The sequence below is a fragment of the Aethina tumida genome, chromosome 1 (assembly GCF_024364675.1).
Source record: "Aethina tumida isolate Nest 87 chromosome 1, icAetTumi1.1, whole genome shotgun sequence".
Taxonomy (NCBI): Eukaryota; Metazoa; Arthropoda; class Insecta; order Coleoptera; family Nitidulidae; genus Aethina; species Aethina tumida.
The window spans coordinates 48,603,773-48,631,627 of NC_065435.1; the positions used below are offsets into that span (position 1 = coordinate 48,603,773).

Here is a 27,855-nt window from a genome sequence, read left to right on the forward strand (position 1 = left end):
GTGCTTTTGGAAGTATTTGAATTTTAAAAACCTCAATAAATTGATAGGAATAATTTCATTGATCTTTATGTTAGTATAATTATACAATTTTTACTTTTCCAAAATCAAAATAAAATAAATAATTCATATTTTAAAACAAACGTGTTATTAACTTGTAATATAAAAACATTCAAAACTTATTTTGAAGAGATAATAAACCATTCGATTTAAAATATTATTTGTAAATTGTAAGTGTGAATGTAGGTGCGCTTTTCAAATATGGCGCACAAAAAGCTTAAAACCTGTGGCGCCGCCATGCACAACTTCTTTTTGACAACGTCCTCCGTCGTGCTCGATACGGACGACGCGAAACAATTTCGGTAATCTACAAACATCGGCGTAGATTAACACGTTTTGTGATTAATATAGCAACCAAACTACTGCAACATGCCACCAAAGTTCGACCCTAACGAAGTAAAATACGGTATGTAATGGATAAGCTGAGAAACAACTTTGTTTTGTGTGACGGTATAAGTGTACCAATGTTGATGGTGTTTTTGTTGTTCCAGTTTACTTGAGATGTGTCGGAGGTGAAGTAGGAGCTACCTCATCCCTGGCTCCCAAAATTGGTCCTCTGGGTTTGGTGAGTATCAATAATTCCATCGATTTCTGCAATGTTATTGTGTCGCATAGGTTAAGTTTTCATAACCTACAACAAGTTAAACGTGTGGTTCATAATTGGTTTTATTTCGATTACAGTCCCCAAAGAAAGTGGGAGACGATATCGCCAAAGGAACTGCCGATTGGAAAGGTCTTAAAATCACCGTCCAATTGAAAATCCAAAATCGTCAGGCCACAATTTCAGTTGTTCCGTCTGCCGCCTCCCTCATCATTAAGGCTCTGAAAGAACCTCCACGTGATAGGAAGAAGCAAAAGAACAGTGAGTACACTTCTCTAGTTGCGTTTTGCACTTGGTTGAGGACACTTGCAGTCCAATTTGCATGTGTCCAATACATCATAGTGCTATATTAAATTATCCCTTATTTGCAACCCACATTTACGAAATACTAAGTGTGTTACTAAATGGGAAAGACACTCATTCATATTGAACTTTGCTGTATAATCTAGAACAGTTATAAGTTGCACAGCAAAATGTTCAGCCTCTAACAAATGATTCATATGTATCAGTTTCTCAATGTATCAATAAAATTTTGTATTTGAGTTTGTAGATTGAATTTCTACAATCATGACATGTTTATGTTTACCTTTTTTTATTGAATATTATATTTTTACCATTTTAAATGCACTATTACATGGCAATAGAAATATGTAGAGAAATATTTTATAAAACGCACATTTTGTTTAAAACATTAAGGTGGTTAATGATCTGTAATTTTAAATACTATATACTCTGAATGTCTTAGTTATTTAAAATGATATTAAGTCTATTTATATTACTCCCCTTTTCATTGGCAATATATTGAGAAATGTTTAATAATTTTGTTATTTCAAAGAAATTTCGTTAATTTGTAGAAAACTTTTCCTATCAGTTTTTGTAAAGTTTAAACATTTATAAAAACTTCTCACAATATATTTTTTTCTTAGGTAAAGCGAATTTTTATATAATAGTCTTATATAAGTTGTAGAGCCTGCCAGGTTAAGAAAACCTAGCGTATTCCCGTCAGATAATAACACTAATTTACTCAAGTTTTATTATTGAAATGGAAAATTAATGATTATTTTTTTAGAGTAATAAGAAAAATATATATTAAAAAAATTATAAATATTTTAACACATTCAATATCTGTATCTCATGCTATTGAAATTAATATTAGACATTGATTCCAATAATCTTTCTTATCTTTCAAATTCCATATTGTGCTATTCCAACTTCTATTCTCTCTTGCAGGCCAGGAGATTACATTTTACATTAAATCAAAAAACACTTAAAGAATTTGCTTTTTATTATCATATGAAAAGTCAACAATTATTTATTAGGGTAATAAGAAAAGTATTGTAGAAGTAGAAGTAAAATAAGTTTTGCATTTTGCTTACATTTAATATTTGTCTCTTTTAATTAATCAATAGTAGACATCTAACATTGAACCTAGTAATCCTCATAATTTTTTATAATTTCATTTTGGGTTCCCAGAACATTATTACAGTAAAATTCAAACATATTTGCTTGCTTGCTGCAGCCCAGGAGAATAAATTTTATAATATTAGGTCATAAAATAATGAGGAATTTAATTTATCAGTTATTTTCTAGTGTAACAAGAAAAATATGTAGAAGTATAAACAATTTTAGTATTTTACTTACAACATTGAATATCTGTATCATTAATCAACAGTGATACCAGTGATTCTTATATATTTTTTTAAATTACTGCTAAGTTTTCTTGTAACCCAGGAGATTAAATTTTAAAATATTAAATCATAAAATAAGTAAGACATTTTTAATCATCAAAGAAAGATTAAAATTATTTTTCATTAAATATTAAAATGTACTAAAATTGGCGAATGGATTTAAATCTAACAGCACAACCTTCAACAAAATTTGAAACTATGAATCATATGTAGTCGGTTATTAATTAAATCATTCTGTAACAATTAAATAATGTACATCAATCTTCTTTTTCAGTCAAACACAGTGGTAACATCAGCTTCGACGATATCCTGGCTATCGCTAAACAAATGAGGCCACGCTCCATGGCTAAGAACCTGGCTGGTACAGTGAAAGAAGTTCTTGGTACCGCTCAATCTGTGGGATGCACCATTGACGGCAAAGCCCCACACGATGTTATAGATGAAGTCAATGATGGTTCAATTGAAGTATCAGACGAATAAATGTAAAATAAAAGTTTTTTAATGTAATCTTAGTTATTTTATTTATTATAGAAGCAATTCAAATATCCCATGTCACTAATACATTCATGCCAATAGCTTCTAATTCCACTCTTCCGTTAGTGGTGACAATATCTCCGTTGAGTCTGACGACGACGATGTTTGGAAGGTTTGTGATATTATACTTGTATCTCAGTTCGCTAAAATTCGCTAAATGTACTACGTGTTTTATTGTGGTAATACTTACTAGGCTGTAGGGTCTTTCATTGGTAACGCGTACCAATTTCCATGCGTTTCTGATTGAAAATCTTTCATGAATTCTGTTTCTTTTGTGTCGGACGTAACGTAAATCACCTCCCAGCCGATATTACGAAGTTTGGACTCCTGAAAAACGCCACTATTAAAATGCACTTTGAGCTATAAGATTCACGGGTACGTTGTAAACATTTTGTAAGGCATACGCTATGTGTTTTTGCTCGTGCACATAACTGGCAGTGAAATAGTATAATATTGTTTTGACTTTTTTATCGAAAGCATCATCCACCGATTTTAAGGTTCCATCTTTCCCTAATAACGTTCGACCGACAAGAGAATCCATCTTCAAAACATAAATGGTTCACTTGCCATTCAATATGCGAATTACACAAAAACTTCAATAATTCGTGCCGCCAACATTAAAATTTGAATTATATTAACCAATCAAAACAAATCAAATTTTAATTATGACAGTAGTTCAAATGTTTTGTATACCAAAGCTGTATATGAAGTATTATTATTACATAATAACATTTTAAAACAACCTATTGTTTATTCAGTAATTGATTTAAATGAATGTTTTAATATTTATTTCATATTAAGAAATAGTTCAAATGTACCAAACAATTTTACCTACCGCGAATCAAACAAACATAACCTCGAATGCTGTGAGTGGTGGCCTTTGTTTTGAAAACATTGTCTACTTAGTAAATTGAAAGTATTCAGTAATGGATGACGAAGCGGAAACTTATAAACTATGGAGGATTCGAAAAACTGTTATGCAGGTAAGTAGTTTATCAACAACGTCCTGAATCACCCGAAAAACTAATATATTTTGTTCTCCCCAGCTCTGTCACGACAGAGGTTACTTAGTAACCCAAGACGAATTGGATCAAACTTTGGACCAGTTCAAGAACCAATTTGGTGACAAACCCAGGTACTTTTCTCTACACACAGCGTCCAAACCATCTAAATCTCGATTTTTATAGCGAAAAGCGTCCGTCAAGATCAGATTTGATCGTACTTGTCGCCCACAATGATGATCCGACCGACCAGATGTTCGTGTTTTTCCCTGACGAACCGAAAATTGGCATTAAGACAATTAAAACGTATTGTCAGCGTATGCAGGATGAAAACATTCACCGGGCCATCATTGTGGTACAAGCGGGTATGACGCCATCGGCCAAACAGTCTCTGGTGGACATGGCGCCCAAATATATTCTAGAACAGTTTCTGGAATCTGAGTTGCTGATCAATATTACTGAACACGAGTTGGTTCCTGAGCATGTGGTTATGACACCGGAGGAAAAAGCAGAACTTTTGGCCAGATAGTATCCTTTTCATATTAAGAACTTGCACATTGTTGGTATTTAAAACAATTTTATTCAATTTAAATAACTATTCATATACACTTCAACAAATATTTTATCCCTTAGATGTGGTAACTTTTAAGTCACATTTAACTTGCTGAAATTATTTAAAGAATGATAAAATTTATCCATTTCCAGAATTGATTTTTTAATATCTTAAAAACATCTTGTTATATAATTTTCTTAATGCAACAGGAAATTTGAGACTATGAAAAATCTACTCTAAGAATAATAAGAGAAAAATTTACATTTTTTTATTTTTACTTATTTTATTTAATTGCTTATTAAATTGGAAAATAATATGCAATAGATTTGCTCAACATGGTATTTTTTATCATATTTTTATAGGGTCTTTTTGAAAGAACATAGCAATAATTATAACATTTATTTAATTACTGTTTCATTTAATTATATAAATTAAATTAGACGTTTAAAATTTATTTACTTAAAAACATGTGTTATTTTTATAAATAGTTACTTGTATTTGATTTAAAAGTTACCTCAAACCAAGGTTGTATAAACGATCTTTACCGTGTCTCTAGCATTTAATTAAAAAGTGATGTAGCAAATATTTTCAACGCGGAGTTATGTGATTGTTTCTGGAAAGGGTCCGTGTTTTTTTGTGCCGCCTCTCGCAATACTCGAAGTGTTAGCGGTCATTCCGTTTAAAATTTAATTAAATTCCTTAAATAAATGCAGCAAATTGAAGGAAAATATGTTAATGAGAATTCAAGCCGGTGATCCCGTTGCCAGGTATTTTGGATTAAAAAGAGGACAAGTAAGTATTAGCATTTTTCCGTCGTACCCATTTTTCGACTAGTTTTACTTAATGTGGAAATGTTTTAAAAATTAATCTTGTTCATTGTTAGTTTTGTTGTTGTTTATGTTGTTGGTATGTGTTGAATTTTCCCGATGCAATTACCTGAAACGCGCTTCATAACCGAACGGATGGGTTATTACTAGAAATGTGCTTTAAAATTTATGCCTTGTAAATTTTTATAAGTGGCGCGGTTGTAAGTTGTGTCGAGGTAAATAATTTATATCAAATAAAGAACGTGTTCATGTATACACCCTCTCGCATTATGAAAATTAAACTTCCTTCTTTTACGCGAATGCAATTTCGAAAAACCGCTAAATATTCTACAGGGAAAATTGGAATATGATTATTTAAAACACCGTTCGCCCCTTTCGGCGTTCCACTATGTTATGTCCAAAAATTTGTGCATTCACCATTCGTTAACAACAGTTAATGGTTTGTCACATGGAAATGAGACGGTAAGTTTCAATTATTTCCCTTATTTACTCGTACATATTTCCATTTAATGGCGGTTTTTTACTTTAATGTTCGGCAGAAATTAACAGTCGGGGGCTTCGTAATAATTGTTTATGAAGCGGATGCGGGTCGAGAGTCGGTTAGAAATGCGTGTAAATGTCCTCTACTTCCTTGTTGCAGGTGGTGAAAATTATCCGACCGTCAGAAACTGCAGGACGTTACATTTCTTACAGGCTGGTATGCTAGAAGCACCTGTGTTGTTGCTTATGATATAAATTACATAATTAGATTTTTTTTTATTTTTTTTTAATAAAATTATTTGTCAAAGCATTGTGTACTTCATTTTATTTAAGCCTCCTTAAATTATTAACAGTTTAATTAAAAGTGATAAAATGTATTTTATTGTTCCTTACAACATACAAGTCCTGAAATAATAAAGTGTGGCAAGTGAATATGGCGAAATTCAAAAGGATACAGACAAAAAACAATAACATCCCTTCTATTTTCTTTCAAACAATGATTGCGAATTGTGTCGAAGGAGGGGGATGGATGGTAATAAAATGTGTTTCGGGTCATAATACCGGTTTATAGGCTACAGGGGTGGATTTCGTTTTAGGGTTTAGGGGGAGAGTACAACTGTGACACCACCACGAGTTCGGTCACTGACCTGCCATATCAAAATTATGATCTGTGCAACGCTCAATTTCTCAGCCGAGCGCGGACCAAGGAGATGGTCCCGGTTATGGGGTGCCGTCCCTATCGATTTTCACTCAAATATGTTCGCTTTTAAACTAGCTCAAACGTCCCTGATATCGCCAACAAGTTTTAAATGATTATTAATTTGTTACTATCGATTATTATTATCACTATCACCTGTAATTAATTAAAGGGGTAGGTAAAAACGATGAATTTGTTTCAATTTAAGGGAGATCAAGCAATATTAAATACATTGTCTTGGCATTTGAGAATCATTAGTCGGCCTTACCCTCAAACATCTCAGAAGCTATCAAAGTTAATGACGTCCAATGAACATCTGAAAGACAGGGGTATTAAAACAATTTAACTCGCCCCTGGTATCCGCCAAACCGTTTTATTAAACATTGCATTGTTCATTTCTCGAATAACCTCCCGCATAGTTTACAATTTTCGAGGAGAGAAATAATGGATTTTTGTAAGAATGTCGGGAATTTAATTCGTTTCTTTTCTATAAAGTTTTTCTGTTGCAATGACTGTCAAATTTATATGACCATTCGGCAACGTTGCCGTAAAATTTTCGGTTTAAAATGCAATGCAATACTACTATGAAATAAAATTTTACACGACGCATTAAAATATGTATTTTATTTTCTAATGTCTAAGGTTTGCTGTGTTGTAATGAGTTTCCAATTTCGCAATAAAATGTAGTATATTGATGCGTAAAAAGTTTTAGTGCTATGTCAATGTATTTTATTATCAATTTCTTGAAAAATTTTACACACTTCTCTTATGGCAGCAGCCGTAAAAATTTTACGATATCAGAACGTAAGTCCCGGACTCGCGGCTCTGAAATATGCTGCTCACTATTTAAGATCAATAACTACCACAACGCTCATTACAACATAAAAGTGTTATTTGAAAATATAAATGAAGAATTTTAATACTGGTATTAATACTTGGTAACTACTAAATATGTGTACATTATATTTTATGTCCCTAATTGAAAAATCAATGCCTTTAAATATCTGCGTAAAAGGGAACATGTCGCATGTTTGATATCTTGTAACTTAAATATGTATGTAAACTAATATTAAGTTTTATAGTTAAATTAGTTACAAACTGAATAGATGAAATAGCATTTTGTAATCGTTAAAATATTTCTCACTTTATTTGAAATTTCGTCAGACCATAAATAATGTTTGACTTTTGATACAGAGTGACCCACAAAGTTTTATATATCAATATCTCAAAAATGATTAGTACAAATATAATAAAATTTGGAAGACTTATATATCTTTTCCTTGTATAATTAGTTTCTTTTCTCGCTATCCGTTTACGACGGCATGAAGTCAGCTTAAGAATTATAAATGGAACACTCTAAATATTAACGGCTTTTTAGATGGCTTATGCTATAATGAATTCAGCGGTACCATTTTTATAGGGTGTTTTTTTTGTAAAGCATCCGAGATACTGGGAACTGAAATTATTAAAAAATATAGTCGACTTAAAAATCTTAACAAGGTTGTCAGCTATTCTTGAAACAGCTAAACAACAGTGACATGTTATGTCAAATTATAATTGTACCCTATGTCTAAGAATATGCCAACTAGATTGTTAGCTTTTCTAATTTAATTTTTTCTTCCCAAGAAAAGGAAAATATTTTTGGCACTCTCCGTAGATTTCAACATATTCGTCTCAATTCTAACAGCATTATAAATGTTTGATTCATCTAAAATTGTTAACTTGACATCACGATATCAAAAATAGTTAATATATAAAAATATAATTATACAGGGAAATGTCTCCTATTTAGTTATTATCTTCAAGTTACATTTTTATTCATTTGGTTGTTGTAGAGATGTAGTCACAAGTTTGAGGTTACCCGTAAAAGTATTCAAATATCATTTATGATTTCAATAGTATAAAATACTATTTCATCTATTTAGATTATAATTAAATTTAACTTTAAAACTTAAGTACATGTTACAAAATATCACCAAACATGGAACTTTTACTTATATGTTACAAAACGTTCGTGGACCACCCTGTGCAAAGAAAAAATAAAAACAAAAATTAACTTCTAATTAAAAATAACTCAGCCTCACATGTAATATTACATCACAACAATTAGATGCGTGAATTATTTAAACTCGGGAAAACTGTGGAAATAGTAGAATTGACGTTTATAAAGTTAGTTGAAGTGACTATTTATGTAAAATTCGGATGGCGGTGTTTGGAGTGAACGCCAACAAAATCCGCGTAATTTAATTATACTTTTATAATGGTGTTTGGGGGTTGCGTGGCCCCGCGCTACTAATTAATTTATCCTTAGACGTTCCGACACAGAAACGCTCTTTGTCCGCCAACGAATATGTAATTAAATATTTCGACTTTATTATTTTTTTACGAATGCAAAACTTTCGTCATAATTTAATTTATAATTGGTGCCTTTAATGATTTCTTATGTTGATTGTAACGAAATTACCGGGACCCAAAAATTAAATAGCGTGTATCCTGTGGTGGCTCCTTCCTTTCCTGATGTTTATTAACCTGATTTGTATCCTGTGTTTTACTTATTTTTTAGCGCGGTATATTCATATCCTGTGTAGGTCGCGTTTACTGTTACATTTCGTTCATTTTTTTTTCAGTTTTACGGCAGAATATTAGAATATATATATATATATATATATATATATATATATATATATATAATTACTCGGTGTAAGTTACACTGAATATTCCTTATTTTAACCATAAATTTGTATATTCGAAATTACTGTTTGTTCAGTTACTTATTCAACTTTCGGCTATCAGAGTTCTCTTTTACTATACTACACTTATCTACAGTAATTATTAAATATTAATCAATCTAATTAATAATTATAAAATATACAAGGTCACAATAATCTGTATAAATATGCAGTATCGAACAAAATTAGACCGACTATCTTAAATATTAAATAAAATCTTTAATGTTAAATTATAAAATATTTATTTATTCCCGCAACTTTATTTCTCTTAGTTCATTTATGTCCCACACATTTTTCAAGTTCAGTAGGAGAGAAACAGTTATTCAGTTATTTTTAAAAAACAAAAAATAAAATTAAAGCGACTCGATCATTTTTCATTTATATCTTTCATACATAAATATTGTGTTTACATTAAGAACATTTCTCGTTGAATATAAAAAATAAAATTATTGTGGCCTGTAATTCAGGAAAAAGTTATAATTTCTAATCTAATCTCGTCTATGTCAAAAAGATGTGAGCATGTTCTAGCCAATAAGAGATACTGGAGGAAATAATTTGGCACATATATATATATATATATACATATATATATATATATATATATATATATATATATATATATATATATATATATATATATATATATATATATATAATTTTATAAATAAAAGTGGGTACCTTTTATTCAAAAGTTATCAGTTATGACTTTATATCATACACTATACGGTAGTTACTATAGCAACTTTTTAAAATGTTAAATTTTTTAGCCATAATTCTTTTATTTAATGTGAACTGTTAAAATGATATTATTATTGTTGTTTTATACAGTATCACAAAAAATACTATATCCTTATTCTTTAAACTGTTACATATATTTTGAGAGGGATTTTTAAAGATTAAATCTGTTATTTAATTTATCATTAACACTTTGTATTATCCTTTTTATTTTATATTTTGGTACATTTCCGTGGCATACACGACAAGTCTATATTCTTTCAAGTTTCTTCAATTGCTGGGATGTACTATTTTAATTTACTTTTGTCGAATTTGATTATAAACATGATGCTCTGTGTTTTCTATAGGGTTAATTTCTCGATATTGGAACGGTCTTTTAACCAATCCGTCACAATCTTGGATTTGTGTTTGGGATGATTTTCATATTGAAACACATTTATTAAGAGCATCATTTCTTTAATATATGGAAGTATATTGTTGTTTAACAAATCTTTATACATAAATCTGTCTAAGGGGTCCTACGCCAGAAGAATTGAACACCCCCCCAGTATAATTGAACGGCCATCATGTTTTATTGTGGGTGAAACAAACTTTTTGTATAGTTTTGTCACTGTAGGATGTTTAACATAAGCAGACCTATAATATTTTATAAATTAAATTTAGACTCATCATAAAAATCGAATCGAATTTGAGCAAGTACCATTTCCTCCAGTTGACGATAAGAGTTCTATATCTACATCTAGTTATCGATTTTATTTCAAGTTTCTTGAACTCTTGAAGTTTTTCATTTCATTTCAAAAGACCGCTAGAAAATAATAATTTTATATTCACAGAGTGCAACGAAAGATCATAAATTAAAAATAGGTTTTATTTTTGTCAATTGAAAAATAGTACACAATTTTTTAAAAAATAAAATTAGATTGACAAGTTGCATAGAGACATAACAATAAAATAAAAAGTAATTTACGTTATAGTTATTGGCTTCCAATTTAAGTAAAGAATTGTAATTCCTTCAAATATCACTTTGATTCAACTTACTGTCTTCGACATACTGCTGAGAGAAAACCCAGTGTGGTACCCTGTATATATCATAAAATACTTAAATATAAATAATTTTATTAATTATGACATTGAATTAAAAACAAAATAAATCAAAATTTAACGTTTAGTCGAAGAATTTTATTTAGGGTCCATCTCCGTGGTGGCATTTCCATGGAGCGGCGCATGGTTCGGCGATAGCGTCGCGACGACGGTGGACGCGAGAACGACGAGAGAGGCGCGCTTCAGAGGCCGCGGCGCGATTGTGTTCATTGATTAACTATTAACAGGGGGGTTTGCATAATTTGGCACGGGGACGGGCCCACGACAGGATCTTGCCACAGATTATTGATCTTGGCGGTGCGGACGGACGGACGCACCAGCCCTGAACCGGACCACATTCGTACACAATTCTAATATGAAAAAATCTTATCTCTGTTTAGAAATTGTCACAGTTATTATAATTATTCGAACTTGACTATTTGAATTCTGAATTGTATTGTTGGTTGTTGTATATTGGGTTGAAATATTCGTGTAATGTTTTTATCTTTTTAATTTTAAATATTTAAAAGCTTGGAATGTTCCAATATAGAAAGAATTTTCTTCTAAATTTCGCTTTTCAATTCGTCGGCATACTTTTGAAGATACCTTTAAAATTTAATATTAATAAGGTGAATAAAAATTATTAAGTTAACGCCGAAATATTTTTAAAAATATCTGCATAATTGAAATACATAAATACATAAATGTAATAAATTAAAATATATATAAAACCATTCTAAATTTTAAAAGTATTTTTAATTACTTTAAAATTGTTTACATATTTCTAACAATTTGGTTGTTATATTGAATTGTTTAAAATTAATTGTATGCTTATTATATTATTATATGTCATTCAAATATTTTACTTATTGGGACCACTTTGGCAATAAAAAATAAATTCAATTTAAAATCTTTGGATAAATTAATTAAATGGGAAATATTCAAAATATATTTTTCTACAATAATTGTCTTTTAAAATAAAAAAGGTTTAATGACAATGATTAAAATTTTACGTTTAGAAAGATATTTTTTCAATTTGTTTCTATCTAGGTGACCTTGTGTCTGAATATTTATGAGTTATTTATTATTAAATGTTGAAGTTTATAGTCCGAAGTAATTTCAGCTGTGAAATCGCATTTTGTTTGTTCAACTGTTGTGCTTGGGGTAAGTTCGTCGACAACGTTGCAGATGCGCGTCTGGCAAAAAGTCTCGCGAGTACCGTATTTATCGGACAGGTATGATCGAGCGTATCGGACGAGGTGGGAAAAAAAGAACTCGGCCAGGAAGTAGACTGCAACACTCGCCAACGGTCGTGGCAGCTTTTGGAGTCAGGCTCAATTAAAATAGACGAGAAAAATGCGAAGCCGCCGCCGCCGCTTATTACTACTGCTCCACATTCGCGGTGTTTTACGACTGCAAAAACTGGATTCTTAATTATGGATAAATCTTGGCTTCCGTAGGTGTTACCGTTTCAATCGCGGCGTGCCACCGCTAATTCGATTCCATCTTCATATATGAAAGTTAAAAAAATAATGTCACTAACTTATTGAAACGACTCCACGCAGACGTACCGGTTCGACATAAATTATTTAACTTGTGTAATCGTTTATTTTAACTATTAACGAGGTCGGCATGTATGGCAGTAATGGGGAAAATTATGGATTTTCACATTTTCCTGCTTAATCATTCTTATTACCTATTAATGCGCCCATAAAAGCGATATGTACATAATTTTGTAATAACGAAATACACCATATCGTCATATTTTTGATAAATTTGCTACCATATCTTTTATAAAAATAGCAATGAGTACACATGTATATGTATATTAACACACTATAAGCGGGTCGGGTAAAAATACCCGTCCCGAGAACTGTTGATTGTTAGCAGGCCGGGTAATTTTTACCTTTTTGAATGTACTTACTTTAAAAGCGGGGTGAAATAATTTTACTCTATTGGTTTACATAGGGAACTGAAAGAATTATCTCTTATTTTTTGTTCATCATTCAACAACTTAGTTTGGACTACTTTGTTACCCGCCTATAGTGTGTTAACAGAAATGTTTTTATACAATTCACAAGATTTTTTGAAAATGCCCGTGTTCAACAATTGGCTATTGTTTATTATGCGTGACGTATTTTATCAAAAATGTTGTCTAATTGACTCATGAACTCAAACCAATAAAGATTTTTCAGATATCCAATTTTCAATACACATTTATTTTATGCAACAGAAAATTCTCACGAAAACTAAAAATTTTCTCACAGAACTGTGGTTGTATACAATATTTTTAATGGTTTTACTACACATATTCCTTTGTTTTCTAACTTAAAATATTTCTTGACATCCTGAACTAGTATACAGGGTGTTTCGCAATTTATCGGACAAATTTTATTTTATACTCACTGTTACATAAGAAGTAAAAAATATAAAAAAATATGATAAATCGACTACTTATGCAACGGGATAAGTTGAGAAACACCCTGTATAAAAGGTTAAAAAGCTTTTATAGATGGACTGAATTATTTTTTAACAATTTTTTTTTTTAAATGGGCTTCTTATGTAACAGTGAGTATGTGGTTAAAAGTTGTGAAACACCTTGTATACGATACTTATATAATATTTCATGAATGAACAAATTATTTATGTCTATAATTGCAATTTAATTTGCACCCAAATTGACGTAGATAAAATTTTCTATAGTTTTATAGATCTTTGTTAACTCTCAATCAGCAAGAAATCTTAATTTGTTAGTACGTTCTACCAAACAACTTACTCCAAATAGAATACGGTTAGTCAGTCAAAAATTAAATATCTGCCTCAGGACACAAATCAGAAACAATCAAATTATTATGTACTTACTTTTAGTTGCCGTTTGAGCCGTTTTTAAACGTTCAGAAGTATTTTTCACCGAAAAATACGCACATCAGTTTACGATCAAAACAAATATTGTAGTTAGATAATGCGCTCAGGATAAACTAAATAATTATTCAAACATGGGGTTGCCAACTGTTCTCTATTTAACTATCTTGGTTCAATATTTGTTTCGCGAACACTGTTATCATCTGAATAACCTAATAATTACACAGAGTTTTTCTTGGATCTCCTGTGAAATTACTTCTTGGACCATTCATTTTTTTCTACTTTTATTAGATAACCTACATAGTGCTTGCCTAAGATGTATTGTAAACATATTCAATGGTTTATTGTTATATTCTGTCATACGTAGTGTTCCAATTTTTTTAAAAAAGAACCACAAGCATGAATGTTTTAAATACAATCAATGCTTTAATTACGTTTTTCCTCAACCTCCTATTTATTTTGTATTAAATATTTGTTACATACAGTGTGGTATATTTTAGAGCGACGTTCAGCTTTATGTTAAACATTTTTAGGCAAAGAAAACTTTGATGAATGCAATGGTTTTTGGAATGTCATTGCCAATCTCTGTGTGTATCACGACGTTCTGGATAATGTTTATCTCCATCCGTTTCCAATGTTTCATTTCATTTCATTTGAAAACGGATGGACTAAACACTATTCGAAACGTTGATATACAGATTTATAATACATACAACTTACTGACAATCCAAGAATTATTACGATCATAAAAGTTCTATATTTTCTCATATTTATAATTGGTTTTTATCTAATGACACCACTGAATTAAAATTTTACCAAATTAGAAACTCACTTTTTAATAATTCTGGTTCAGAAATAAATTCAGAAGAAGAAAAGGATTTTTAACTTTACTCACAGAACCTCTTGATAGGCAATATTCTTTATAAGATTTCATATATACTTGGGTATTCCAGTGGCGCCCAACTTAGTGGATTTTATTTCGATTTATGGAATAAAATTTGCCATATAATAATTTTTACCGATGGTTTATAAATAATAATGATTTAATAAAATTTCCAGGATATCTATTTCAGTGGCGCCCAACATAATTGATTTTATTTCGACTGGTTACTTAAAATTTTCATAGTTAATATGATTTCGTCATGATTTAATTTAATATAATATTAAAAATATAATTTTAATGAAATTTCGTGGATATACGTATATTTCTTTTATATAAAATTTTCTATATAATATAATATGATTTTTTAATATAAGATTTAATTTTTACCCATTAAAATTAAAACGTTTTTTAAATAATAATAATAATAAATTTAAGGAAATTTTGAGGATATGTAAATATTTCAGTGGCGCCCATCACAGACGATTACATCCAGTGCAATTTTCTATATATTGTATACGATTTGTATATTTTTTAATATGACTTTAAAATTCATGGTTGATTAAAAAAAACAATAATTTTAATGAAATTTTGTGGATATGTAAATCCTTGGCGCCCAACTCAACTGATTTCATTCAAATTCGTTACATAAAATTTGTTATATAATATAACATCATTTCTTAGTTACGTCTCTAAAATTTTGTCGTTCGCTAAAAAAATGATTATAATTTTTAAGAAATTTCGTAAATTTATATATATTTCAATGGCGCCCAACTTAATGCATCCATTTAGATATTTTACGTAAAATTTGTTACATAATATAATTCATTTTTTTTTCTAATATTATTTATTTAATCAATTTTTATCCTAAAATCTAAAATAATAATATTAAATATACTTATTACATAAAATCTGCTATCTAATATAATTTAATTTCTTAGTTTCATCTCTATTTGTGGTTCTTTAAAAAAAAATAATTTTACGAAATTTCCTGAATTTAAGTGGCGCCCAACTCCATGGATTCTATTTAGACTTGTTACGTAAAATTTACTACATAATAACCATAATTCGATTTTTTTATTTTCTAATATTATTTATTTAATTTTTATCCTAAAATATTCGTCGTTGATTTAAAATATTAATAATAAATTTAATAAAATTTTATGGATACGAATTTCAGGCGACCATCAATCCATCAATACTTTTCAGATTTATTACATAAGATCCACTATATAATATAATATAATTTTTTAGTTCAATCTCTATTTGTAGTTCTATAAAAAAAATAATTTTGCTTAATTTTACGAGTTTAAAAGTATTTGAGTGGCGACCAACTCAGTGGATTCCATTTTACGTAAAATGTGTTAAACAATCTAATTCGATTTCATTTTTTTAATGATTTATTTAATTTTAACCCTTAAATATTTGTGACTTATTAAAAAAATATGAATATGTACAATAAATAGGCGCCCAACTTAATAAATGTTATTTAGATTTGTTATATAAAATTTACTATGTAGTATAATATGATTTCTTAAATTTTCATCTCTAAAAATTTGTTGTTCATTTTATAAAATGTATAAATTATACGAAATTTTATGAATATGTATTTCAGTGGCGCCCAAGTTAGTAGATTTTATTTAGATTTGTTACATAAAATTTGCTATAAAATATAATTTATAAATATTCACATATAAAAATTTGTTATTTATTTAAAAAAAATATATCTTTTATAAAATTTCATGGATATCTAAGTATCACAGTGTCATCCAATATAGCACCTTTAAATTTGTTACATCCAATTTGATACACGTGATGTTTTCTTTAATTTTGATGATCAAGTTAGTAGATTTTACGTAGACTTGTTACATAAAATTTACTAAAAAATTGAAAGTGATTCGTAATTTTTAACTTTTAGTTTTGTTATATAAAATTTGTATATACAAAATAATACGTTTTCTTGAATTTTCATCTGTTAAAATTATTAAAAAATCTTAGTGGATTTCGCACAGTTTTTTTACATAAAATTTGTTATATAAAATAATATGATTTATTAAATTTTCATCTGTTAAAATTTGTCGTCTACTTCAAGACATAATTTTTATGAAATTTCGTAGGTATCTAAATATTTCAGTGGCGCCTGATTTTGATTCTATTTAGTGGCGCCTAACTTGAATCAAAGTCAATTTGAAATAATTTGTTACATAAAATGTTTATTTTTGTTTATACTTAATTAATTCTTTAATTTTTGCCACTCTATTTTAGTGCAGTGAATATGTAAAAAATGTGAGTACAATTTTTTTCCTTAATTAAATTAATTGAGAAATACTAATATTAAAATTTATTTTGTTAGGTCTTCCAAGCCAATCAACTGATCAGTCCGTAAATAATTCACCGTATGGATTTTAATTAATTTTTTTAACGTAAGTTTTCGACGAACCGCAGCGAAAACATCGAAAATTCCCAGACGGCGGGAAGGCGACGTCGACTTGGCAAGCGCGTGGCGTCGGTCCATGTGCGGCTGGCGAGCACCCCGTCACCCCACCCCCCGGAGGATTCACGGCGACCCGTCCGACCGATCGGCGATCGGCCCTGCACCTTGCGCCATGTGGCGGACATAAACAAACGACATTACGCACGCGGGGGTCGGATCAGCTGTGCGCGTCCGATGGAGGGGCGACGCATGCGTCCGCCCAGCGTCCGACGGATGCCTGCCTCAGTCAGTGAGAGTGTCGCGTCGATGGCAGTTGCCAAGCGGTTGTGCTGCTCGGGGGCCGGCGGGGCCTCTCTGCTGAGGGCGCCGGGGCCGCGCAGCCCCGACACCCTGCTCGACGTCACCGCGAAAATTGTCGCCGAGAACATACCCTTCCAGAGGATCGAGGAGCGTTACGACCGCATCCCCGAACCGGTCCAGCGCAGGATCATCTACTGGTCCTTTCCGAGGAACGAGCGCGACATATGCATGTACTCGTCGTTGTCGCGTGTGCCCCCCGTCAACTCCGCGGGCGAGCCGCAGAACCTGTCCTTCTGCAAGGGATTAAAACTGCTCGAGACGGGATGCGTCGATTCCGTGCTGCAAGTCGGTAAGTCAACCCCTCGCCGCCACGGACACCGTCCAGATAGCCTTGGATCTCTACCTGTTTCCGATGCTGAAATCTTATTGCCGTCCCGGCCGCTATTATTTACTATTATTCATGTCGCATCGCCGGGGTCCCGTACCCCCTTTTTCTTTTCCACCCTCGCAACCATCTCGTTCTCTTAACTCGTATTTCATTTATTTTCACGTACCTCCGACCCGATTCTCTACCCCCGACACCGTAAACTGCATTCAATAAACCTTTTTATGTTGGAACAGGTAAAAATTAAACACAATTGGACCAATATCCAAGGCGAAATAATCAGCAATTAATTCACATCTCCGATTACAATGCCAATTGATTCTAAAGTAAACACAGCAATCTACAACAAAACCAAATTGTTTCAACAAACCTTATTGGTACAAGTAAACACAAATCAAATAGTACCGAGCTGAACAAATCTAAATCAGTAATCTCCGATTACTGGCCCAATTGTAAACAGAACAACGTTCGACAAAATCCAATTGCTTAAAAAATTTACGTACAAAATTTCCACGGCTCGAAAGCTGAAAATGATTAAAGAACATTTTGTCGAAATAATTCATAACTATTGGTGTCAAACGACTGACCTTAGCAATCAAAATTCAATTATTGTCAGTTACTAGAAATGGACCCAATCAATGTACTGCCACCAAAGTAAACAGTTCTACGTCTGTAATAACCCAACGATATCGAAATTAATCTTACGCAGTTGTTTTCGAAGTAATATCAAATAATTTAGTGTAAATAACGTTGAATTGTAATTTTGCAGTAAAAAATAATCAGCGACTGCCTTAGATATTCCAATTATAGGAATTAGATTACAATGGGAATATAGATACAAAGTAAATAATACAATAGAAAATATTTAGCAATCTCAAACAAAACTAGTCACGACCTTAAAATAATGGTGATATCATCCACCTAGCCCTACTGAATAACCGGGATTTTCTAATATGTGTCTTTAAATATTTAAGTGTGTACACGATAAAAATCAATGTTAAGCCCCGATGATTCAGCAAAGTTAATTTTCGAATATGGAGCGGACATTTTTGTAATGTAAAACTATTACAAAGAGGAAATTAACAACATGGAAATTTGATATAAAACACCAGAAACCCCAATCAATTAGTTAAATTTAAATTACTGTTAATAAATTTTAATAACGTTCACATTAAATATCCAAATGTTGGAATTTTAAAAGTGGTTTTATCCAGAAAATATAAATTAACTCTAAATAATTTAAACATATGAAAACGATACAAACAATAAATAATTAACAATGATTTGGTATATAAATACAATATAAAATTCATACAGCATATATTACTCTAAATTGTATATAAATAATAAATTTTATTAATATTAGTTTTCGCTGTATTTATGCGAGGTCAACAGTTAATAAACCCTTTTTGTGCATTAAAATGTTCCATTTGCTTTAATCAATACCGTTCTGATTTGTCCTTTATGAGCTGAAATTCAACCAACTTTCCAATTAAACAAGAACTTCTTTTAATAATTAACGTGTTCAAGTAAAAATGATTGAACAAGCAGAAAAGGAGCCACAAATTAGTTTCATTGGAGACATGAGGACTTTCTTAAAATTTACTAAACATGAAACAAGACAGGTCTTTATTTGTAAAGAAACGTTTGAGGACAATTATTTTCTTAAAAGCGATAAAAAGATAAAAAGAACCCAGACCGAGAGAGTTATCAACTGGTGGGACGGCTCGAGGATAGCCCCCCGAAGTATGCCAATTAATTTCCATATTATTTAAGAAAATAATATCCACAACGAAATTCCCGTGGCCGCTAACAAAGAAACGCGCCTCGGCCGGGACCTTCGGCGCTTCGGAATCTCAGGTAAGGTTAGTTTCGGCAGGTACAAAAATTGAACAATAAATTTCTGAACCAGTTCTCGAGACAAAAAGATTAATGCCTTTCGGGGTTGTCCACCTAAAATTGCATAGGCACAACTCTTATCTCTCGGATGATTTTTCTGAATATTGGCATTCGATTTTCACTTCATTGTGTTCTCGCAAGTGTCGTTTCTGTATGGTCCGTGTCATTTTTATGTGATTCGGGGCCTCATGTGGAGTTCACGCCGAATCTGGACCGTGCAAATAAAACGTGGAAAAAAAAAAAAATAAAATGTGTAAATTATTGAATGTCGTTTTTGTAATAACGCCGATATTGTTTTATGTTTTGAACATAAACAAACGCCGTACAAATAATAATTTTAGTACATACTGTTAAATCAATTATGGCAATTAGCTGTGTAACAATAACTGTTTCAGTTTCGACCATGTTTTAGCGTTTTAAAAAATTCATCCATTTTCCATCGCGGACCGTTGCTAATTTACACTGAAACATTCACTGTTTGTTCTGCCGCAACGATTGAGGACTAATCTACTTGAAATAAATTTTTCGGTTAATTTTTAAATTGACGATATTCGTCAAGATTTCGGCACATATTGTTTTTGGAATGTTTTATTTTACTTAGAAAAATTCAAAAAATTGCTTTATTTATGAAATTTTGAGAATTTTTCTCAAAATAAAGCATATTTAGTTTAAAAATTCGAACGAAAAATTATTATATTTTAAGAAATTTGAAAAATATTTTCTCTTCTATTTCTTTTACACTTGAAATAGATCTTTCAACAAATTATGAAAGAATATTCTCAGTATTTTCAGTATTTTATTTTGTAGATAAATCACACCATTAATTTTAAAATTTGTATGAAAAATAATTGTATTTAAGAAAATTGAAAAAATATTTTGTTTTTGTTTCATTAAAATTGTTTAGGTACACTTTCCTTTCAAATTATTGAATTTTCAATATTTTATTTTGTAGAAAAACCACAATAATTTCAAAATTCATTCATTTCTTTAAGAAAATATTTTCTCTAATGTTTCTACTTTTTCTACTAAAATTATTAAACCTCAGTAATTTAAAAATTCATGTAAGAATTATTCTTCAATTATGTTTCATTTGAATATAAAGAATGTGATTAATACACGAGCTTGAATAGAGCGTAAATTGATAATCGCATGATGTAATTATTTATTTATTGTTATTTAATATAATTTATAATCGAAACTATACGGGTGTAGTAATATCTAATCTTGATGTTGTTCAAGTGTTTCCATGAACGTGGAAAATAGTGTTTTATTGTTGAAATCGTGTTTTGACAGGTAAATTATTTGTTAAGGGCACTGTCGAAACGTTGACAATCATAGTAATTCAAAAGAAAAGTTGCCTCAATGGTATACATATGTAATATGTTAACTGTGAACAATTGGATAATATGTGATTTTAAACATAATAAACCTTACAAATACGCATATTAATTTATATGACCGTAGGAAATTGAATGTCTATGAACTGTTAGTTAAACCTTTTTAAAACCACTATAATTTACAAGCAAATGACTTGGTATATAATTTTATTGTTTCCAATTTGGTATTGTCAACATAAATAGTACCACAGGTATAGTAACTATGTGACGAAACTGTGCAACAAACCCCTAAAAAAGAACCCGAAGAACAACCGAAAACGTTAGAGGATAATTGAAGTAATTTATTTTGCCTGCAATTTTTAAATTTTATTTATAAATTATTTTTCGATGCGGACCGAAACGGACGGGCACAGCGTAACATCGCTCATATTAAATTACGCGTCACCGATATTTTATTTGGGAAAGTAATTTAATTTCGTGACGTTCCATTAATATTAAATAAACAGAAATGCGGCTTATGTCGGTTGATTTTCGATGCACACAACAACATTTGTATTTTCATTTAAAATGCAATTTTAACGCGAAATATGAAAACATTTTATTGGACCATGCGCAGGACACCGCTGCCCCCGCTGCCATGTGTCAACACGGCCTGTTAATCTGCGAGTGCGTCAATTACTCCACAATTATTATGTTTAAACTTTATCAAATATTTAGGAACGATAACTTGCATGTTACAAACGCAGTTTCATAATGAATTATTTGTTTTCGTGACGCCGTATCGAACAATTTGCTGTGTCAGATAAAATATTCAATTTTATTGCACCAGCGTGCATTAGTCAATAATTCATCGCTGCCGCACCGGCCCGGTTGCTACGGTCCTGGCCGCGAAGAACAACAACAACGGCGGCGACGGCGGCGGCATAGGCGAAAACTCTCCAAATCGAAGGAACGGGGCCTCGTCGACAACGTCCCGTGGACGTTGATAATAATAGTAAAGGTTTTTATGCCCGTCAATAAATTAATTTAGAACTGGTGGCGTTATTAAAGTAACTGGACTCTTTGGATTACACGAGTCGGAATGCACCGAGTCGAGTCTCGGCTCGAGGAGTGCCTATTAATTTTATACTCTTTGGTCATAAGTAACTAAAAAATATGTACACGCCTACACGGCCTTTTTTATTTCAACAGAGGTAATTAATTTATTGCTATTGGGAAACCTGGCCGATGGATGGTTTATGGTGGATCTAGCTGGCTGCCACTTCTGCGTCCAGGACCGAAATCGGATTTATGTTTCTGTTTGTGGTGTGCTGATGATTATAGTCGACGGAAAGAGCTGGCACAAACAATTTAATTAATGCATGCGTGCATGTTGAACCAAAACTCATAAAGGTTAAAGCTTTTAATAAATAAATATTGTCGTAATTGCAAAATAAAGCAATAAAAACTTTTCAAACACGATAATAAATATCTAATTATTCAAACACTTGCAATTTTCTACGTAAGTTAAGGTTTTGAACTGTCAGTTTTTTAATTTTCTTTGGGAACCACTCGATACGGGTCTGCTTCGACAGTAGTTAAGCAACACTGGCTACAGATAACACCTTAGAAAATAGTCTGGGCGAAATAAAAATATTTTATTGCCACACATAAAAAAATAATAACAATTTATTGTGAGACATTTTTATGTCCATTGTCTAATGTATTTTAAAGCTATAGATTAAATAAACGCGTGTGATAGCTGAACAGTTTGTTTATTTCGTTTCAGTTTTCTAGTAAATATTTTAAATGACTAACCTTATTACACTAATAATGTTATTGTTAATATTTATGTTTACGCAAACACGTGTGCACTAATATTTTTACTTTTAAGGTTGCGAAATTGCTCCAAGTGTAGATAATGTATTATTAACACACATTTGCACACATTCAATTAATTAATTTTTTTAAATGTAAATTCACGTTTTTTATTTTTACAGATATCACAAATCAAATTATTACTAAAACATATTTACCCTAATATGACTTTATCAACAGTTGTTTATTGAAGTAGTAGATTGCAGTAAATTCGTTGAATTTTAGAAAATTACATTAACAATCAAATATGTGTTTCATTCCATTTATATGTACATTAATCATCCTGTAATATAATAAATATTTTATGGTAAAACATTTACAAATTAATAAACATTTATATCGAACAAATTTTTAAACCACACATTACAATTCGTGGAACTTTGATGACATTCATGAAATCAATATTGACATGACTTGATTATCTTTGTTAGATTAAAGTAATATTGTTAATATATTCAAATCGATTAAATATAAGAATTAAATTGTTGTTATTAAAAAATTATATGTACTAAATAAGGATATATTAGTATAGACTTTTTTATTTTTGAAAAAAGAGTTTTTTTTAACAAGCTGAACTACAAATATACAATGTTTTTCACAACTTATCCGAAAAATTTTAACCACATACTCATTGTTACATAAGAAGTCCATTTAAAAAAAATTGTAATAGAGCAATAGGGAACGAGATAAAAAATAATTAAATCCATCTTTGAATGCTGTTCGAAATTGTTCCCATTGATTTGAATGCAAGCTTTGGCCCGCCAAATTCAATTTTAGCACACCGTTCTTTTTTTGACCTTCTATACAGAGTGTTTCGCAACTTATCCGACAAAATTTAACCCTATACTCACTGTTGCATAAGTAGTCGATTTATCATATTTTTTTTAATGAACTTCTTATGTAACAGTGAGTATGTGGTTAAAATTTTTCGGATAAGTTGTGAAACACACTGTATATAAAAAAAATTATTCATTGACCAAAATCATAATAAACATTGAGAATTAACTTGATATTTCTAAATAAAAATAACTTCCTGTAACAGAACCACAAATAATAAATAATCTTATCTTTCACTTTGTTTTTGTAATCCTTACTAATCATCTAACTGATTTGGAATATTACCGTTACTATTGTTTCTAAATTTTATCATTGGTATTCTCACGTAAATCTCATACTTATAAAATTTAAATTTAGGATGTAATGATACAATTTTGATCCACAATGTATTTTGTCTTGTAGCATATTATTTCTGTTATTAATTTAAGAATTAGTATTAAAATCTGGATAATCGTTTAAAATTCTATCGATATATATTGAATTTTGGTATTTATTTTGATATAAATGTCATGTACATAATATATGTAAAATCATATTAAGGGTGTTTCTTAAATGGCAGATAAACAGTGTTATTTTGAGTCACAATTCAATAAAATTCTGTGAAAACAATGCTTGATTCTCAAAAAAACTATTAAAAATAGTATTAGCCAAAATCCAGATGTAGATATTTGAACTGTTAAAGTAATTTTTCAAGAGGTGACTAGCTAGAAATCAATGTGGTAACATCGTGACAAGAATTATTCAGTTAGACAAATTTTTAAATTGACAACTGACTCATAGGTTTGTTCGTAAGTTAGACTTGTCACCTCCGACTCTAAATTAAAAAAATAATAAATTAGTATATTAAAAGTAACAGCAATAAACAACAGAAATTTAAACAATATTGAAAAAAATATTTATAGTCATTTTTCGGAAAAGAAAATATTTCTATTTAAGCTTATTGTTTTCATCAAGGTATATCTTTTTTAAGTCATATTGATTTCATTGTTAATATTGTTAAAAAATGTATGTGAAGTTTTAGTTTTTCCATGTTAATATAAAAATCAATAGACATATATTAACTTAATAAAATTTCGTGGGTCACGTGAAATTTAGGGAGTCAATGATTGATCAATTGATATGCAAATATAAAATAAAAAATTATAATCTCCAGCCCCTATGAAACCATAGGGGTAGGGGCAGGAGTCAAATCTAACAACTTAAATTTGAATTAGTATTTTTGCAAACAGTTTTAATATCACAATTAAATAGGTTGACTAACTTATATTTTACAGATTGTCCCTTAAAAGGTATATTTTTGTATACTGGACAATTTTGTATTAAGATATTCGACTCAAAAGTTGACTTTTTTTAAAACCAAATTTAGTATTAAACCAAATAAGACACGCATTTTACAAAAGGTTTATTTTTATATGTGGAGTTTTAAAAACACCCTGTATATCTGGGAACGTTGTTTAGTTAGGAATAAATTCATGAATAAACATCATTTCATTATAATAAGTAAAAAATTTAACTCTTGTATATTAATATTTTAATAAATAATATGTAGTGAATAATTATTTTAACTGATAGCGTACGTGGATAACTTTTAAATAACGTGTGAACCCGACGCATTAATTTTTAATAATCCACATGGAAATTGAAACGAGTTCTATAATTAAAATTATTGTATTTCAACCGCATTTCTCCGCAATCAATGAGCGGGCCGGGGCAGTTTAATTAAAATTAAGCACGCGTGTTGAAAAACACATTTTATATAAATCATAAATCCACATTAAATAACTGGTGAAATTGTGTTGTTGCAATAATCATTTTTCTCACTCCGTTAATGCTCAATAACGGTACACAGGTTTTCCGCAGTTAAAAAAAAAAGTTCGTTAAATAAACAAACGACGATCCTCGACCAAGTCAATTTCGAGTGCGGTGCAATTAGCGTGTGTGTAAACGCGTACGAGCCGGGTCGAAACCAGAAACAATGACAATTATACAATCAACAATTTACATAAGTATCGGCGAGCGGTTTGAGTGGAACAAAGGCGGTCGGTCAACACGTCAGCGCAGCCACACGTTCGTTCGGCGTTGCACACGAAATACGGTCGAGGAATCGCATCCTGGAGTTCCGTTCCCATGATGATGGGAGGTGAGTGCGTTAATCAGCTGTTCAAATTGACGTCACGGCCGGCCGTACGACACCGCAGCGATGTTGGCGAAGCCGAACCGCCGCCGACGCCGCCACCGCCGCCGCCAACCTTCCGTACGTACACACAAAAGAGGAACAACGGACGGGAAAACAAAACGTGGGGTCTGGTGCCCTCGCCGCCAGGCGATCGATCCGCGGGCCGGAGCGTGATTTTTCGGTTTTCGGGGGTCGCCCGAGATTATGTTAAACTGTCGGACGATTCGATTCGACGTGCGGCGGTAGGGGTGCGACCTAATAGAAAGCGAAAAAAAAAAAAAACAAAATCAGCTCGATTCATTTCCTCAACCAACACCTTGTAATCTGGATAACGAAAGTAATTACGGAACACTTAAATGGCAGTTGCGGCGATGGGTATTGGGGTATTATTAAGTAACGGCGGTTCACCCTCTTGCCCCCGTGTGTCCAGGACCGGCGGCAAACAATTACTGCGGCCGCACGTAAGAGAGTAAGTTCCCCGGTTCGGCCACAATGGGCCGCAAGAAACGAACAGATGCGTTCCGCGGCTCACAAAAGGGGCCTTTTTCCACATCGCGGGACAACTTAAAACTTACTTCTTCTCCACTGTAAATTTATCTTGATATTAGTTCAAATCGCTCCGTCTCCCTCCAATGCCTCGCCGGAGCATTGGACATTGCAAAAAGAAAAAAGTTCTTTTCATTTACGCTCCACAATAAAGGTTCATTTACTTTTTGAAAGATACTTTAATTGTTATTTAGCTTTTCTGAAAGAAATGTTTGATTAACTTTTCGAGAATTCTCAAAGGGAATTTTTATTTAATTTTGTAATGGCACTCCAATAGCACTAATTCAACCTATACAATCGGCCTTAATTAATTAGTGACATTCAGTTTTAGAAATATGAGACACTATTGACAAATTTTATATGTAATTAATTATATCTATGTATTTTCTTTTTATAACATTACTTAATTAATTTGCTAATTTTTCTACCACACAATTTCACTTTTGAAATTACTAATTCTTTAGAATACTGGTGTTTTTAAATTAAATTTTCTGTTTTGTCAATATTTTGTTAATTTATTCTTGGATTTTGGAGCATTTAAAACAACAAGCAATGTTGTAATCAATGTTAATAAATTCATAATTTTTCTAGAATTTTTTTGAAGAAATTATGATAAATTGAGGAAATATTGGGAAAAGAGAGATACCCAAAACAAAACCACTACCCCAAAAAATTAACAATTTTAAAGATTCTTTATAATAATGATGATTATTTGATTTATTCACATTTTCTCTTTACACATTTTAAATAAAATCATTATTATTATAAAGAATAATACTTTTCATCAGGAAACCAATTTTACTTATTTTTACCTTTTTTATTATTTTTTCAATTCAATTCACTTAAGTAGTAACACTCAATTTTATAAAAAATGAGACATGTTCAATAAATATAAATTCTTCATTTTTAATAGTATTTCTTTGTAATATTATTTTTTAATAAAAATTAATACGAACAACTGATTCCCTATTTCATTGAACCACTATAAATAACTACAAATTTTCAATCATTTTATATTATTATTTACATATTTTTTAATATTACCATTGAGAGTTTCAAATAAGGGAGGAGTAAATATTTTTTTCATTAAATTTTGGTATTATAAAACCAATTCACTTATTTATTTCTTACAATTTTTTGTTTTTCTGAGATGTTTTCTCATAATATTATTTTTAATAATATATTTTTTTAATATTATTGACATTTTTTCATTATTTTTCTGAAAAGCAATTTAACGTATTTTAACTATTTTATGTTATTGTTACAAATTGGATTGTTTTTGGGTTTCGAAGTAACAGAGGATCAGGTCCATTTACCCTAAACTTGAGACATGTTTGTAGAAAGTTCTGTTTTAACAATA

At 30.8% G+C, this 27,855-nt stretch overlaps 4 protein-coding genes across 5 annotated transcripts in view; 3 read left to right on the forward strand and 1 right to left on the reverse strand.

The window, feature by feature from the left end:
- Window positions 1-303: 303 nt before the first annotated feature.
- LOC109596554 (60S ribosomal protein L12) lies at window positions 304-2,853 on the forward strand. Its single transcript, XM_020012120.2, has 4 exons — window positions 304-463; window positions 549-622; window positions 739-919; window positions 2,621-2,853. Exons 1-4 carry the CDS (start codon window positions 427-429, stop codon window positions 2,824-2,826), a joined length of 498 nt encoding a protein of 165 aa, XP_019867679.1. The 5' UTR covers window positions 304-426; the 3' UTR covers window positions 2,827-2,853.
- On the reverse strand, window positions 2,851-3,479 carry LOC109596555 (nucleoredoxin-like protein 2). 2 transcript variants are annotated; one of them, XM_049962213.1, is made up of 3 exons: window positions 3,260-3,479; window positions 3,104-3,207; window positions 2,851-3,023 (listed from the first exon to the last, which is right to left on the reverse strand). In XM_049962213.1, the coding sequence occupies exons 1-3, from the start codon at window positions 3,419-3,421 to the stop codon at window positions 2,885-2,887; spliced, it is 405 nt and encodes a 134-aa protein (XP_049818170.1). In that variant the 5' UTR covers window positions 3,422-3,479; the 3' UTR covers window positions 2,851-2,884. The 2 variants fall into 2 exon arrangements, with proteins under 2 accessions (XP_049818170.1, XP_019867680.1); XM_020012121.2 differs by having other exon boundaries at window positions 3,071-3,207.
- A 238-nt stretch (window positions 3,480-3,717) lies between these two features.
- Window positions 3,718-6,048, forward strand: LOC109596556 (DNA-directed RNA polymerases I, II, and III subunit RPABC1). Its single transcript, XM_020012123.2, has 5 exons — window positions 3,718-3,863; window positions 3,927-4,015; window positions 4,068-4,409; window positions 5,148-5,226; window positions 5,902-6,048. Exons 1-5 carry the CDS (start codon window positions 3,807-3,809, stop codon window positions 5,965-5,967), a joined length of 633 nt encoding a protein of 210 aa, XP_019867682.1. The 5' UTR covers window positions 3,718-3,806; the 3' UTR covers window positions 5,968-6,048.
- Window positions 6,049-16,328: 10,280 nt separating this feature from the next.
- Window positions 16,329-27,855, forward strand: part of LOC109596550 (zinc finger SWIM domain-containing protein 5) — an 87,813-nt gene continuing 76,286 nt past the window's right edge. Inside the window, exons 1-2 of the mRNA XM_049969430.1 lie at window positions 16,329-16,349; window positions 17,153-17,807. Coding sequence (XP_049825387.1) covers window positions 16,329-16,349; window positions 17,153-17,807 — 676 coding nt within the window. The remainder of the gene's footprint in view (window positions 16,350-17,152; window positions 17,808-27,855) is intronic.